General features: G+C 37.0%; 1 protein-coding gene across 1 annotated transcript in view; it reads left to right on the top strand.

Annotated features, from left to right (window-relative positions):
• The first annotated feature begins 482 nt into the window (after nt 1-482).
• The window catches only part of LOC117410363 (synapse differentiation-inducing gene protein 1-like), a 30,710-nt gene continuing 12,826 nt past the window's right edge, over nt 483-18,366 (top strand). Inside the window, exons 1-3 of the mRNA XM_059025054.1 lie at nt 483-1,567; nt 5,732-6,243; nt 9,967-10,104. Of these exons, the coding sequence (XP_058881037.1) occupies nt 5,803-6,243; nt 9,967-10,104 (579 nt within the window). The 5' untranslated portion in view covers nt 483-1,567; nt 5,732-5,802. The remainder of the gene's footprint in view (nt 1,568-5,731; nt 6,244-9,966; nt 10,105-18,366) is intronic.

Here is an 18,366-nt window from a genome sequence, read left to right as displayed (position 1 = left end):
TACTGTCTAATAGAATGGTTTCCAATTGCACACTAAACAAGATTATTTTAGCCCTGTGCACTTATCAGCAAGCTAGATGGGGTTCACCACTGAAACAAAAGTATTATTAATTGGTTGTAACTTCCCTTTATTTGTTTGTCTGACATTTCCAGGTTCTTCCTGCAGTCTATTCCTCCAGCAGCTTCTCTCATGCAATTCCTGGTCTGGGTCCTCAGGGTGCAGGGTGCAGGGTGCCCCGTGCCCCGTGCCCCGTGCCCCGTGCCCCGTGCCCCGTGCCCCGCTGTGCTGACAACACACCTTTTATAGGGCAGTTAGTGGTTTAATGAGGTAATAGGTAACAGGTGATGTAATTAGGTTCCTCAGAATATCAATCAGTTCTACCACTTGGTAACCTGTGTACTAATAATAAATACAACACAATAATCATCACACAAAGCAAAAACTGAACTAGTAATTAATATAAAATAAAAACAACAAAATAATCTCAGCAAAAATATAGCAAACCGTGCAAATCAATCAAACAAGAAGTGAAAAAGTGCAGTACTCAATTTGGCCACTTATGACATTGAGTTACCACATTGCTGAGGTGAATGAAGTGACCAAGAAATGTAAGTATAGCAAGCAACCTAAAAGTATGTTAACTGAGAGCTGAACGTGACTTCACTTCAAAAGACTTGCACAGTGAATGGAATACACTGCAAGATTACATCAACTATAACCCCTTTAAAGGGTTATTTCTTTGGACATGGTCAGCCCCAAAACGTTATTCCTCCACTAAAACTGTGAACAAAGTTATATACTTTATGATCTGCAAAGCATATACACCTGCATCTTACCTAAAGCCCCCTTCTTCCTCTTCTTGTAGTAGTAAAATAGAAATAGAACAACAGCAACTAAAAATGTTTTGTGTAAAAGACGAATTATTTATAATGATAAAAAGGGAAGTAACAAAAAAAAACAAAACACCAAGTTAAACAAATTCTGTATGAAACGATACCAACAAAAATAAGCAGTGTTCACACTGTAAATTTAATTCGGTAAGGTGTTCAGCCTTAGCCATCAAATTTAACTATACAAAACAACTCTAAACTGGACATCCTTTAGGACCAAGTGGAAGTGTAGCGGTCCTGAGATACTGTGCAGATCAAAATCACTGTCAAGAGAACACTCATTATATACCACCTTCACATTAAAACGCTTGTACCCTCTTCTGTCTCTCATAAAGGGATACCTTAGATATTTTTTGATCACACGAATCCGGAACACGCGTCTCCCCCCCTTGTACAACACATCCATAAGCAGTAGTACTAGCCTGCATTTATTTTTCTTGTGGACGTGTGCAGAAATCACAGCTGGAGGAAATCTGACGGACCTGGGGACTTCTTTTTATTTATTTGTTTATTTTTTTGCAACTCATGAAAACGACCCGCGAGGTGTGCATTATTAGCTGTGGCTATGCAGGGTCAGGTAACAGTATTGTTAAAACAGAGCAGTGGTTCAAGCATTAGGAACGATTTTGTTGATGTTCCCGTAATACTCGATTCATACAGCTGTTTCACCTTGGAAGGTAAGTATATGTGTGTTGATAGTCTAATCACGAACATGTACAGCAACTGCTTGACTGAATACACCGCTGACTTTAGTATTGTATTGCATTCGAACCTTAGACCGTTTTATAACTGAGCATCTTTAAGGTTGTACTATTGTTGAATATTCGATTTGTTTGTACATATTTTAGCTATTATTATTCTTAGTATTATTTGTGACAATTAAGTGTGATTGCTGTGTACGGAATTGGAATTTATCAAACTCCATATTTTTTGGTGTGAAAAGATACTGCTGTATGTATGCTGTGGAAAAGTTAGCATTTTCCACATTAACCAGGAGATCTGTCTGTCTGTACAGTGTAGAGAATAATATTGTACTTATTGCTGTATTCAAGACAATTATGACATCGTTTTTATATCCCTTCAAATATGGTTTTAACATGTCAGTTTTTATTTGTCATATGCTGTGCAAGACAGAATTCAACAGACAGCATCCACAACAGCAAAACAATAACATCACTGTGCTTAATATTCAGCTATTGGTGAAATGCCATGTGGAAATTTCGTGCTGGCAGCTCTTGCTTACAGTAAAAGACAAAGCTACCGCTCAAGTACATTTTTGACATGTCAATTAAATTGCAGTTCAGCTTTAAGTTTTTGTGAAATACCGCACAGGACTTTCAAATCCAGGAGACATGAGCATTAGTATACTAGCTATCAGATTATTTAGTGGTATATTAATAGATTAATTCTACGTCCGTGTAATATGGTTTCTTGTGCAAAATCGAAATATCTGACGCGTGTATTGTTGACTTGTTGGAATAAACGTTTTAACACATTATTAAATTACAATCTGCTGTAGTCCTGCAAAAAATGTATCTACTAGTTGCCTTAACACACGCATTATTTGCTGGCTTTAGTAAACCAGTTTGGCATTGTTATTTTATTTTATTAATTGCTAGGGTTTTAATAACATCTGATATTGAACAGATTAGCATGGTCCTGTTCTTATAAACATATGACTTGTGTTGATTAATGAGAAACTCCTTTTAAAAATCTTGTTTTTTCTGAGGAAGCTATTGTGTCTTGGTTTATAGCATCAGAGATACCCCTTGCTTTTTATGGCTGTCTTCTAATGGACTCCTGATGGAGGCAGTGTGGTCCAGTGGTTAAAGTCCAGGGCTTGTAACCAGAAGGTCACTGGTTCAAATCCCACCTCTGCCACTGACTGACTCACTGTGTGACCCTAAGCAAGTCACTTATCCTCCTTGTGTGCCATCCTGTGGATGAGATGTTAAATCAATGTCATATTGTAAGTGACTCTGCATACCTCTGTAAAGCGCTTTGTGATGGAGGTCTACTATGAAAGGTGCTATATAAAGATGTTATTATTATATTATAATGAATGTGAATTTGTATCAGAGCCTTCCATTTCCCTGATCTTCAGGAAAAAGCACTATTAACAAGCATCCAAATGAGGTCTTATATTTGTAGCTGACCATTAAATAAAGCATAGTCCTCCACCTGAGTCCCAAAGGCACATTACAAGTAAACATGAGGTTGTTCCATGCATTGTGTTTACAGCTAATCTCTAAGGATGCTAGTGGACTTGTAAAAAAAAAAATGCAGAAATGAAAATATCGAAGATGTTCCAGTTCAATATGCAGAATTGAACTGTTAACACAAACAAAGATAACAAATCATACATAATCTGAAGTGTTTAAATGCATAACCATAGCCAAGACCTAGACCTTACAATCTAAAATGGCATTTACATGGTAAAAGTCAGTAAAAATGTACAGAATTAGCATGATTAAATTTGATTGATGAAGAAGTAGCTTGCAAGTAAATGCATAAATGGCTATGCACTTACAGTATCCATACTACGTAAATGCAGGTTTCTAGTCGAATATTAGTTGATTGGGTCTCCACCAATGGCTTTTACGTTTGTTAGCACTTAAGGTGTATCTGTAGGGGAAAGCTGACAGGGTTGTCATTTGAGTAAAAGCGTGCTTTGCCTCCACTCTAAAGGCCATTTCTCATCCTCTGAGATTTACTGCTGAGTCTTGCAAAAAAAAAAAAAGTCTGTGGACTGTGGTTACTAAGCTTATAGATAATGCAATTTTATGGTAGATAGAGTCAGTGATTTTTACATAAATGATCCATGCAGACACTTTATTTACGTAAGATCCACGTCTGCAGAAACAATAGATGGAAATCCTTAAAATAAAAAAAACATGTGAAAGGCTGTGCTTCATGTTTTCAGGGATACAGGGACTGGAGCGAATGAGTCACCCTCAATTTAATGCGTCCCATGCATAACGCAGCCATAGTGAGGTGGTACATATCAGCAAAGAGAATGCATTACTACTGAGAATTAACTCTTTAACTACGACCGTAAAAAAATAAGCCAGTTTACATGTTGGTTTGTTTCACGTGAATGGACAATGCGTGTGAAACTTGACAAGGAAAGCTCATGAAAATGTCCCAAAAAACGGTCTCAGTATTTTACCATGAAAGTCTCAATTTCTTGTGAGATTCCAGGAAATGCTTGTGAAATCAACAGCCACTTAAACATGTAAACACGAGTTTCTCATGTTAATTAGCTCATTCAAGTCCTTTCCTAAAGCTGCTATAAAAGTCACATGGGAATACGTAAGTTACCATGGTCCAAAGAAGGTAGCAGGGAAGTTATTTTTTTGTTTGCAGTATTTCCCTTATCAGATTGATGTTATAGATAACCCCACTTTTTTTCTCTGTCTTCCCTAATGCTAATCATACACTGATCTAAATGTGTTTGTAAAGTATCATGCAGATTGTATTTACCAAGTTTCTGTTTAAAACTATTACTACAAATGTTTGGTAAACTGGATCGTGGGCTTGTGAATTCAGGTGGTTACAGCTACTGTACAGTACTTCAGAATACACTTGCAAATAGCTTTCCAAACAACTGTCAAAACGACTTTATTGTAAAGTACTACTAAGTAGTACTTTACAATAAATGCAATTTCTCCGAGTTATGTCTGAGCAAAACGTGTGTCCACCCTCCATTTACGTCCGTTGGAGCGATGAAGAGAGTTGGGTGTTAATATCCATAAGGGAAGAGGATATGATGAAGCAGCTTGACACAAACATTGTTTAACCCACTCCCAAAATAAAATGTGGAGTGGAATTTTTGCGACTTAGTCATACAAGTACAGCGCAAATAAGGATGCTATATTTGGTATAGAGAGATACAAAACAAGCCAATGAAACAAAAAAGTGATACAGAATAAAAGTACACCGGGTTCACTTCAGAACGCTTCAGTAGTATCCGCCACCTCCCTTTCAATAACCCAAACGCCTGTTCAACCATCACTCGGATTTGGCCCAGTTAATTATTAATAAAGATATAACCCCCCACCCCCACACACAGATGAGGTGTGAAAAGCAGTGTGGGTGGAAGCACTAAAACAAAGTATTAAAAAAGCAGGCACTATCCATCAGCAAATCTGATCTTCAATAACAATTTACAAATGATGACACGTGAAACTGTTCTCTGCTCATGTAAACAGTATTTTGGGGACTTTCATGGTTAACAGCTCGAGAATCTAAGTGGGCTGTCAGCATGACATTTAAATCTGACCCCCCTCCCCCTATCCTTCATTTGCATTGCATTCTGGGAAAAGTAGGCGTTCCAAGGGGAAATGACAGGCTTTACATGTAAACACAAAAAGGCACCATGTTCACGTTTATTTCACAAGACACAAATGTCTCGAGAAAAGTCAAACACTCATGTAACGCAACCTAATGGCATAATCGTTTCGTGAATAAGACAGGTGTTTGTGTTAGGTTGTAGATTTTACTACAGAATTGTGCATGAAAATGTCATGAAGAATAGGGTAGGGTATATATAACCTCATCAAATGCATGTTTCAAACTATACTCTGTAGATTTTGCTCCTAGAATTTATAATTCCTTTATTAAATACAGTCTACATCACCAGAGCAAAATGCACTAATTAGCAGCTATATACTGTATGTATTGTATGTTGTTTTTTTTAGTGTGAATGGATGAGGAACATAGGGGATGTGGTTGTCAGTATATATTAATATACCTGTATGTGTATGTTAAGAGTATATTAATAATCTTCTGAGGTAGTTTTTCTTGATTCTAAATATTGCATGTCACATTTCCCCTTGCAGCAGGAAAATACAAGCCACAAGGCAAATGTGTTTAAGAAGAGTTCTATGAAAAGTAACCGAGGAAAACGAACATGGAGGAATTTATTGAACAGAACAATGTTGCCAGTCACAAAAATGACACTGAAGCTGGGAAAAAAAATTGCCTCATCAACACTCGAAATGTGATGGTGGAAACCAAAGATGGCTTAGCCTCTGTGTACTCTGCGCCACAATACCAGGGACATGTGGTAGTAAACTTGTCACCACAAAACTGTGTGGAGAACAATAAAAATCAACCATCGCAGCAACTACTTAACCCAAGTTCACTTCAGCAGACTATGGATTCCCATTATCGCCCCAATATCATTCTGTATTCTGAGAACATGCTAAAATCCTGGAGTGAGAGCATGAGTACAGACTGCTGTGAAACAACCTTCATTGAAGACATGTCACCCACCAAAGAAGGCCTAGTTGCCAAAATTCAAACGCTCTCGTATGATGTCAAAGAAGAGGACGAGTTTCAAGAACTGGAGGTGGGTGTTTCTTAGCAATATGGAACACTGGCATACACTATTTTGTAGGCTATTCTGGGGAGCAAGTAGGTGGAATACACACTGCTATAAACATATGGGTTGCACGACCATAAAAGGGGTTATAGCTAAAGAAATAATTCCATAAATCTTACCTGTCACGCATTCGCTATGTGGGTTTCACATGTACAGTTTTGAAGACTTCCAAGAGCTAACAAAGAGTGCATTGCCTTTTCCACAAATGTTATACTTTAGCTAGCATGTATTTATTTATGTTTTTTACATCTGGTACCATACAAGGTTAAAGAAAGTCCAGTTTGTATATCTCACTTTTGTGTAGTACAGTACGTAAGTCATTACACCTGGAGAATGAAAGTCTCTCCTCCTCTTCAATGCCTTGATTCTTATCATTAACCAGCCACTCGCACCCCCCAATGACTAGCAAGCTTTGCAGCCAGTGACTGGCTTTTTAATCTTAGGGTAAGATGTTTCTTGATAGTTTTATGCTAAGTTAATAGTTTCATTCCTCTTAGAAAATGTACCTTTGTCTTTGCATATATTTCAAAATATGCTCCAGTGAGTTAAACATTTGTATTATTATTATTATTATTATTATTATTATTATTATTATTATTATAGGATATTTATTGACATTATCAAACTTTGTGAATGTCTGCAAAAAGACCACAGGTCACGAAAACCAGTATACATTTAAACAGTTTATAAGGAATGCAGAGTTTGATTTAAATATTAATAATTAGTATTTATTTAAACTGCCATTTAGACAGATATGATGTATACATTCAAAATATATTGCTCTGTAATTTCTCTTTTCCCAGTAATACATCTTAGAAAACAATATATTACATTAAAACAATAATTGTTGTTGTAATGTCTTATAACAAAAGTAAAGTTTTAATATGTGAACATAAAACATATCTGCTCTATCAGCTTTAACTATAAAGTAGGTCCACTGCATCAGGGTTATTAATTCCATATCTCTTTTCTTGACTGTTTTAGAAATGGCCCCCTTAGGAGGCAGGGGGTTGGGGTTCACCCATTTTTTATTTCATTCTTAAAGGACATAGACATAGTAAAATAAATCAAGTAAATCTTACCTAATATGTATTGCCACAAATCTGTAAGTCTCACATTTTCCTTTATAAAAGGGGTCTGTTGGGGGGCTATCTAAATATCACCATTCTTAAAATCTACTGCCTTAATACAGCGGGGGTTTTCCCCAGGAGTGGTTTATTGACCTAGTTAGTAGTGCAACTCTACTACATACTGTATAATAAAAATAAAAAAAAACAGTGAAATGAGGTTTACAGTGAAAAAGGTGGTCTATACATTTTAGGGCAGCGGTAGTTGAATGTTTTTTCATATAATTAAAATTTGCCCAATTAAGTTAAACGCGTACTTAATTACCAATAAAGATTTACAATCTGATTCCAATAAAGTATCAGTTTGGAAAACAATCTACTTAGAATAACTGACTATGAACATGCTCTTCCTAAGTTTGCAAATACAAATAACTAAATATGTATATATGAGGCCAAGGAACAGAAAATGTGACAGGGGTGGAGTTCATCCATGGTGTCATACTTTCTGCTAAGCCTAAGAAGGAAACCTGGCACAGGATTGGCATTGCAGCACCAAATAAGGTTGATAATTAGTTTATCTAAGGACAGTAAATGTAAAAATGGTGCACGTTAGGCCTAGAGTGAAATCACAGACAAAGTAAATAATTAAGAGGCCGAGCTGCTTGTGTTCAGCCTGATAGATGACAATGAAAGTGGTAGAATGGCATTAGTGAACAAATGTGAGCCATTTTCTTTTCTGCCTAAGCACCAGTTCCATGCTATACTGAAAGCCTGCTATAACACTATAGCACAATACTTTACAATATACATGCCTAGCAATCTTGCAGGAAAGGCGCAGCTTGCAGTTGGACTGCAAACCTCATCTTGGATGCAGGCAGTGTCCTTCAGTTGTTCTTTTGCTTAAACACTGACATTTTCTATTACACTGAAACGTATCAGATACATAGCTGGTATCAAATGTGATATCTGTCTGACAGATTTGAGTGGAAGCACATCAAAAATTTAAGGTATTCCCCAGATACATAGCGACAAACTAAAAAACATAATAATTTAAAATAAGAAATCTATCCCAAGCACATTTTTTCAAGTGCGTTTATCCTACTAGAGTTATTAGGTATGTTTCCACTGTGCGTATTATGAAGGTTTGTTTTCTGATTTGCATAGTACTATTAAAAATAGCAGACAAGTGAATCAATCAAACTGCAAACTTGACAGACTTGACTGACTCCTTTTTAATTTGGCCCATTTCATTTGCTGTCAGTGCTTTTTAATTTGGGTTAAAAAGGACTTTTTAATTTGACACTTGGCCTCCCTTTCCTTCTGTCCTCCCAGCTATTAACCTCTCATCTCAGATGCAGACAAGCATTTGTGATGAATTTCCCCCATTCTTGGGAAGGCACAAGAACACAGGCCCTAAGACAGTGGTGACCAATACATGGATCTCGATCCACTAGGGGTGGATCTCGAGAGATTTTTTGTGGATCTTGGGGGATATCTGAACAAGCATCAGCACATAAGCATAGCATAGTTTTAACAGGGTTGATTGCTTATTTAAAAAATATAATTCCTGACAATGAATACAAAGAAATGACATTAATTCCAAACAGAAGATGCTGCTAACAACTTCCTTACCTCTTTTTCAACGCGTTTTGGCTGTGTACAGTTATGAGTTTGTTTGGTGGTTTCAATGGATCGCTTTGGGGTGTGAGTTACAAAAGATGGAGGAGAGCCTTCTGTGCCTTCCAGTAGTACCGATTTGGATGAAAATATCCCAGAAGATATCACATTAACGAAAGGCGGGAGCTGGAATTTGCCGTTACTTTTTGGTTCTACATGCCTGTGGGAGACTACGTTTTCAGCAGTGACTGACCAGCAGTTGAAAAAGCGTGGAAAGATTTCTGATCAGATTCTTGAGGCTCAGCTTTGTTGGTCTGTAACATCTTTTGAGCCTGAGCTGGAAAAACAGTCAAAAGCATGCAAAAGTTCACACTAAACTTTAGGCAATTGTGCTTTTTTATGCCACCATGTTGAGTTTTTGCAGAAAAAAACGACACATTTCTCTACTTGACTAAGATGTTTCTGTAATTTTAATAAATTGAAATTTTTATTGTTACTTTTATGGGGTGATTTTTATTGGACAAAAATGTCACAAAATACACAGCAGCTTTCAGAACTTTCTGAAAAAAAAACCTTCAGTATTGCTACCTTCACGTATTGGTCACCGCTGTCTTAAAGCCAGATAATCCCAATAGAAAGGGTTTTACTTTATTGTACTCTTGTTCACTTGTTGGTGGACTGCAGAGCCCATTGAGATCCATCAAGATCTCAATACTGCCCTAAGATAACCCCTTTCCCTCAGGCAGTGGTTATACTGTTTCACCAGACAATGCCACCATCCACCAGGAAACATCACACATTACAAGTCCATTAAATGTAGAATGCAACATGATGGTCTTTTACCTTCATTGTGGAAAATAACAGTATTTGAACAGAAAGACAAAGGGTAATGAAAGTCCTGAACTGTCAGGATTAGCATTCTTCATAATACTATTGTACGGGTACCTGAGAAGAAAGGCTTCTACCCTTCATTTATAAGCTCTCGTGTGTTTCGTCTGTTTTACAGAGTGATTATTCCAGTGACACAGAAAGTGAAGACAATTTCCTCCTGGTGCCCCCCAGAGATCACTTGGGTCTTAGTGTCTTCTCTATGCTTTGCTGTTTCTGGCCACTCGGAATTGCTGCCTTTTATTTGTCACATGAGGTAAGATGGGTTAAACATGAATCTATAGAATGTGTACTATATTATTGGCTTATACAATAGTTTTTTTTTTTTTTCCTTTTGGGTTGTGACTATTTCAGCCTCAACATTTTATCATAAACATGCTTAAACAGCAGTGCAGTTTAACTGTTACCACATCAGCAATATGGACATAATCTGCTGTATAATAAACTCATTACTTTTTGGTCCTTGTGCAGCTTCTTGTCTTGGTGGATATGTATGGTATATGTAACAGTTCTGCAGCAAACCATTTTGAGAATTTTAGTTTTTTACATTCAGGTTCTTTCTTCAGGCAACAGTCTGCAAATTCAAGAGCAGTTAAGCAAACCAGGAGGGGTGGACGTGTGGTGAAATATTGAATTGCCACAGTTATTGTTAAACATTGGAAAGTTTTGTTTCTTCTGTCCATCTCCTTTTTTCAAACTTTTGGCGTTTGCCTCTTCTAACCCTTGTCACAGTTAATAGATTGGGAACACTACGCTCTCTAGTTAGGCCCCAGTGTTTATAATTTAAATAATCAGCAAACTGTTGCCACAATACATCTCCTGTTCAGAAGAATTGTTTCTGTATCAAACGATCCAAACAGTACAAGAATGAAAATATGAGTGTTTACTGTAGGTACAGTACCAATAATTGGAGAGGTAACTGGTAACTCTGACGTTGTTATTTTTGGCTGTAACTGCTGTAAAACTTTCTAAGACTTAAAGAAGGCATGCTACCTGTATTGAGCAGGTAATGCAATACACTTTACAATGGACCATGCAGCTACAGCCCCTCTCTCATGGTAGTAACAATGTGAATTTAATCTTGTGTTATAAAACAAATCCCATTATCCCAATGAACTGAAACACTTGAGTATCTTGAACTAAACGTTTCTGTAAAGCTTGAAATGCACAGGATAAAAGAGCACTTTTAATGTCGCAGCTTACATAGGTCTTTTTGGTGATAAACTACTACTGATAAATGGCTGACGAACATCAAGATGTGGATAGGGATTATATATATATATATATATATATATATATATATATATATATATATATATATATATATATATATGGGATTGTGACAGGGATGGCTGAGTGGTCTGACGTCAGGCAGAAGCAGGAACAAAAATACTGACACCAGGGAAGTACTGCAGTTCAAATGGCTTGCGCCGTTTTAATTCAACAATAAATAAAATATTTAAACAAAAAACACTTGCTCACAGAACAAAATAAAGGGGTTAACAAAAACAAATCTCGAACACAAAATAAATCAAACACAGGTCAGGCTGGGCAGATTGCCTTCACTGTTCCTATGTTATTTTCTTTTAGTTTCGTTTTTAATCTCCGTCTCGCTCTCTCCGCACCTACAACACCCACCTCGATCTAGAGAGCTGCAGGCTTTTTATAACAGGTGACCATCTCCCGATTAGCAACAAATTAAATCACCTAATTAATTCGGGAGATGGCCACCTTCTGCACGAGTTTTAATTATATACCATGTGGATGGGGTTTCCCATCCACATTACTAAACAGTATAAAATAAACAAACGGCTACGCCGTCAAAATACAAAACAATAACACATACGGCGCTCGCCGACATAAATATAATAAATCATCATAAACAAAAAACAATAATCTGCACAGGGGCGGAGGGGACTCTGTTCTAAAAATAAACAAAACAATGTACAGGGCTGCTCGCCCTGTTACAGGGATGTTCAGAGTTTCCTAGAGAGATACAGCACAGATGGAATAAGCATGGGGGGAATTGTATCTCTGCCAGTCAAGCCCTTCCCTTCTCTCTTATATGACCTGTGTGGATCATTAACCATTGCAGACAGGAACAAAGATGAGCTACTTGTGAAAGATATTAGAAAAAAAAAATCTCTGATCTATAGAAGTCATAAAGGTTTGTACTCTACCAAAATGAAACATGTCTGTCTCGAATTCATGATGCATGTAGGCAGTACTGTCATTGCCTGTAGTTAATTGGCTGCAGCAACAGATAAGTGACCCTGGAGCTTAACCACAAACTGTTATCGACAGCAAAGCTTGTTCAAAAGAGCCATACTGTGGGTCAGAAAATCACAAACAGGTTTAAAAAATATATTTCAGATTAAAACTATAAAATATATTTCAGATTAAAATGACCGCATGTTAGTGTAACCTCTGCCTAAAAGTTGCAAAGATAATAAAACCTTCAAGTCCCCTCAAATAAATGAAGGATAACATAGACAGCAGTGCAAGAATTGACAGAATCTTCTTTACTAGCTAACAAAGATATGTCTATGCTCATCAAATGTGCCGAGAATGTAAACTGTAGCTCTATTAGAACCTCCCTCTGACCACACACCAACCAGGTAAACTTCAAAATAGAAAAAAAAAGAGAACACACACACACACACACACACACACAACAGGAACAAAGTGAATGTGTAAAGTAAAACACAGCAAAACAGAAAAGAACAAAAAACACAAAATAAATAAAACACTGTCAAATGAAGCAATATACAATAAATACCGTTCAACGATAAAATACAAAACAACAATAAGAAAAACAGTGGCTGGCACTCCAGAATTCTGCAAACACAAACACAAAGATTACAAAATAATACCAGCCACAGTTCATAAAGAATCAGTATATATGTATATAAAATACAAACAATACCTCCAGACGGTGCACACAAACAGACAGGCCCGTCCCAAACAAGCAGGAGGCAAGATTAAAAAGCATGTTAAACAAACAAACCATTAAGCAAATAAGTGAAATTGCACTGGGTGAAGCGACGCAGCCAACTTACCAAGCCTCAGATGGAACTCCCATCGGAAAACACAGCAGACAGGAGGAGAGGATTAAAGAAACTAAGCAGCCTCTCTTGAATACAGCCAGACCTGGCGTTTTATAGGTAAAAGCAATCAGGAGATAATTAATCACTAATCTAATTAGTTAAGGCTAAGCCACCTCTCGAGGGTCGTAATGTCCCACCTGCAACATTAGTTTGGAGGACTCTTGACTGTACCTTACAAAAGACAACCATTAATCATCTCTAGCACCTTTAGCAGAAGTTTTTGGTTTAAAAACAGTTTTAGCTGGGTTGATTGTGGTTTGCACATATGAATCAGCATTTTAAGCAGAAACAATTCATGCATATACAAGGGTCATCTGCCTGAGGTCACAAATGAAAAAAACAGTTTCTTATCATGATTCTCAGATATGGAAATATTCCGGGCTACATGCAAAGCTACAGAGCTACGAGATCAGGGCAATGCTAGGCAAGAGTTCGAAAAGCCACTAAACACAGGAAGATCACAGAATGTTCAGAGACAGAGTTTTAATGATTTCTCACTTTACTATTTAAAGGGGCAGATGAAATTATTACAATTTATATAAAACCTTACACCACTGTCAAACTGTTTTTAAATCCATTAAGAATCGTCAAACTGCAATATCCATCTAGCCTACCTTTTTTCTTTTCATTTATTTTTTTATTTTTAGTAGTCCAACTTCTAAATGCTTGAAGTTTGTTAACTGTGCCCTCATTTCGAACTTGTCTAACCCTGCCTACCCTAAAGGACAGTCTGAATCACCACGGCACACCTACGGGTTACCAGCACTCAAGTAAAAATGCAATTTAAACTACAGTATAACAGCCCACACTGAATATATATATATATATATATAAAAAAAAAACATTATGTAAGAAGCATAAAAAATAACAAAATGCAATTCTGAGAAAACCATACAATACAAGCATCAACCTCTGCAGTGTTTTCACGTACATGTTCCAAGTAATTGCATTATGTATTAATTAGGTAGCTTTATAGTGAAGCATGTCCAGCTGTCCCTGTTTAAAGCATGTTTTGAAGCAAAAGCTTTATTCTGTGTATCTCTTGCCTGAGAGCATCAGCGGCAAGGAAAATAATGAAGGCCTCTTATGGTGCCATGAAACGCTGAATTTCTAAAGCCTCAAGCAGAATAAACAGAATAGGGTTGTTAGTTGTTATCACTTTCACTCTGGCTTTCAATTTGATTCAGATACTGTATATTTATTAAACAGGCCAAGGTTACCTTGCAGGAGCAGATCTGCCTGTAATGCACATTCCTTATTAAAATACCCTTATCCATTGATTAGCCAGTATAACTAGTCTCCAGTCAGTTTTTTTTTTATTTAATATATACGAATTTAATATACTATACTAGTGTATATATTTATTTTTTTTGCCAAGTCCCGACCACTGTTTAATGGTGCTGTTCAGTTTACTGCAGGTAGTTTACAAGTGGAAGTCTTAAAGGGTACATAAGGACCTTTTTATTTTATTGTGTTACATGTTCCCATGTGTTGCTACAACTGTTTATGTAAGGTGTGTGTATTTTTTTTATTTACATTTTGACCACTTTTTTTAAACTTTTAAATTGCATTCCCTGCCTCAAGATGGCTTCCCATGTACCTGCATAGACCTCTCAGAACTACATTTTCCATCATCCTCCTGCTCACATATGTAACTGAGATGGATTTACCAGTGAGGTAAATTTAAATAACAATAAAAAGTTACCGTAAAAAGTTTACATAGCCCAATGTATGGATATTTGGGGTATGTACACTTTTGAAGACAACTTAATAATAAAATGTAGATATTTACAAATACTCCCCAATATAAACAGTTAATAAATTCAAACATTCAGGACGCTTGTGTATCAAGTCGTTCTTCTCTTTTTGTGACACTGCAACGGCAATGCAGCTTCTTCCTGTTCCGACTCCGTGGGGGAGGAGCCGAGCGGCACTCACGTCGTGCGAGAGCCGTCCTAAAGTCGGGTGAGTTTACACTGCCTTTCGGACGGACCGAAGCTGGCTCTGAGCCACGTTTTTAGTTGGACATTTTTAGGACAGCTGAGAATTGTCCATGTGCGTTTACAATGCAGAAAAAAAGACCTGAGACGGCCCAAAGCTGTCCTAAAAACGGCCAGTGTAAACGCACCATTACTCAACCAGGTCAGCTACAGGTGAGCTTATGCAACCATGCTTTGAGAATGTTTTCTGCTAGTCGAGTTTAAGTACAAAAACACATTAAACTTCATTGTAACCCTCAAAACTGGAAAATGCCAAAGCATTTTCAAAGCTAAATATAAACTGCTTAAAGCACATTTTTAGTGAGTGACATTTAAATACATTAATGCATCACAATTAAGGCTATTGGAATAATACATGTGAGTGGTTGCAGGTGCATTAATATTATGCATTCTTATTTTAATTTCTAATTATTAAACCTTCAAGTGCATCCCTTTTAATTTAAAATACAATTACACAGATTGTTCAAAACAAGGTTTGATTGCTTTGTAAACTGTTGTTGTTCCCATGCAAAATAAATTGAGGTAGTTGAAAATAAAGAGATTGGGATTTTAATCACAAAGTGTGTTTATTTTAGGCCCCATTACAACCCCATTTACCATTCCACCCTTAGGAACTGCAGCACCAAAGAGTTTGATCAAAGCTAATCTTCATTCAGAGTACTGTAACAGTGGGTGACAAAGTCTTTACAGTGCCTCCAGAACTGTATTCCAGGCAAGAGTATAAAATCAGAATAGCTTTTATATTTTAAATACATGTTTAGTACACAACAATAACATGATTTCTCCTAAAAGTAGAACGGTCATTACATGTCAGTCCTTTTGGTCAAGAACAGCCATTTAAGAACGAGTTATGTTTGGGACTAAACCTTATTCAGATTTAGTAATTACTTAATTTCAGTACTGATTGGGAACTGTACCATACTAAAAATGCCTTGTCTTGTCTTTAATCTGTATTTTTGATACTTATATAACAGCAAACATTTGGGGGGAAAAATAATTTAAAAAAATTAAATAAGAGAGAGATGTGTTACTTACTTAGAATTTTGTTACTGAAGTTTTTTTTACAGCTGCTACCAAAACACATTCCATTATGATACCTTTTTTGGGGATTATAGGTCAATTCATACTGCCAGTCTACTGTATACTGTATTTGTTTTGGCAAAGGCTACAGAACCTCAGGATATTGTAGCTATCCTATTGTTTCTAGAATTGTGCAGGGTCAAGATTAAGATTTCAGGGTTGTTTAGCCTCTTCCATTCCAGTCGAGTCTGGATTACTATCAAGTAGACTTCGTGACAGCATTGCTATTAGCAAGCAAGCAAAACACAATATTTCCTTCAACCTTGAAAACATCCAGTAGGTGGTAAACGATATGATACAATTACCGGTATATTATTATGTTCAACATGAAAGACATTACCAAAGAGTTTCTTTTTTGTACTACTGTAAATTAGATCACTGTAGAATTAATGCTCAAGTCCACACACCTGCTGAGTCACATGCAACCACACATAGCCTAAGAAATGATTGAATATCATACAGTATTATGAATGCAGTTTACACTGGAACCATCACTGTGTTAAAACTCAGGGTTGAAAGATGTATTGCCCTGTTGTATGATGATCAGAAATGTTGCTCAAAATTCTAAAACGTATGCAAGTTAAACCGAAAACGGTTTAACTTGCATACGTTTTAGTATTTTGAGCAACATTACTGATCATTACTGCAGATTTGCAAGTTATCTATTTTATGGACCTAAAATACAGTTACTGTATATGCAAACAATGAGGCTGAGCCATGGGCAGAAATAAACAAATACTAATAAATAAATAATGTTCAGACATTGCATTTCTATCTTATCACCCACTGTCAGGCAGAAGATGGATTCAAATTCACTCCCATTGAAATTAGTTTGGACGTGCAATTTAGATACCTTGAACTAGCCCACACTGTTAATAATTCAGATGCTCCAGGAGTCTGGTCCACAATTACTGAGAGAGATATTTCTGGAGAGAAAAAAAGAAAAATCAGTGTGACTGCATGTCAGTGTATTTTCACTTATTTTTAATTTGCCGTTCCAGAGTGGTTTAGTAGGCATACTTCAATGAATTCTCTTGTCCAGGGGGTCTGTTATATCTGGTCCCAACCACAAGGCTGTAAACTAAAGCATAATTTTTCCAAAGTATTTTTTTTTATGAAACAGCCAGCATCATCTAATAATTTATTTGATAGTAACATGAAGGCTGTCTGAAGTACATTGAGTGTAGCTTGATATTTTCTTATATTTGAGAAAGTTTATGAAAATAAATAGAATAATGTTGGGGTTAGAATACCTTAACACACAATAATATACTGTATGACTCAAGCTGGTTTGGGGCAGTAATGCATGAGTAGGGCAGATGTGTAATAATATTATTATTTTATTATTTTTACCCAGGGCGACTTACAGTTGTATAGAAAAAAATACATATCAAGAATTACAGTACAATTAAGAGCAAGATACAAAATACAGTGACTTCAGTCCTAATAAGAGCAAATGCAAAACACAGTACAATTTGATATTGGAGCAGTCCAAGAGCAGATAACAGTGTTGATAGTTACATCAGGGTTAGATACGAGTGCAAGTGAAATACAAGATACTACAGATTGGGTTAAGTGCAGGATTAAATACAGTAAAATAGGGAGCAGATATGTGCAAGTTAAAGTGCATTATTATTATTTATTTCTTAGCAGACGCCCTTATCCGGGATGACTTACAATTGTTACAAGATATCACTTTTTTTTTTTTTTTTACATACAATTACCCATTTATACAGTTGGGTTCTTACTGGAACAATCTAGGTGAAGTACCTTGCTCAAGGGTACAGCAGCAGTGTCCCCCACGTGGGATTGAACCCACAACCCTCCTGTCCGGAGTCCAGAGCCCTAACCACTACTCCACACTGCTGCCCATTAAAAGGTATTAAAAGGCATTAAAAGGCAGAGTGCTATATTGTCCAGAAGGGAAGGGTTGAGTTTTACAGGTGTTGTCTAAAGAGGTGTGTCTTGAGGAGGTGCCGGAAGAGAGTTCTGGATGAGCAGGAGTGGATGGGTGGCGGACGCAGGGAGGCCGGCCAGGAGGGAGATGCAGTAGTCTAGGCAGGAGAGTACGAGGGCCTGGATGAGGAGTTGCGTGGAGTAGTTGGTGAGGAAGGGTCGGATTCTTCGTATGTTGCTCAGGATGAATCGGCAGGTGCATGCTAGAGTGGAGATGTGCTGGGAGTAGGAGAGGCAGGGGTCCAGGATTACGCTGATTTCTTGGCTGAGGAGGAGGGAGAGAGCATGGTAGATTCCAGAGGAATGGAAATAGAGAGATCAGAGGAGGTGGAAGATGAGGAGGGGAAGAAAAGGAGGTCAAATTTAGAGAGGTTG

This window comes from Acipenser ruthenus, chromosome 6 (assembly GCF_902713425.1).
Source record: "Acipenser ruthenus chromosome 6, fAciRut3.2 maternal haplotype, whole genome shotgun sequence".
Taxonomy (NCBI): domain Eukaryota; kingdom Metazoa; phylum Chordata; class Actinopteri; order Acipenseriformes; family Acipenseridae; genus Acipenser; species Acipenser ruthenus.
The sequence above is the reverse complement of the archived record's forward strand: the minus strand, read 5'-3'. Positions and strand labels throughout refer to the sequence as shown.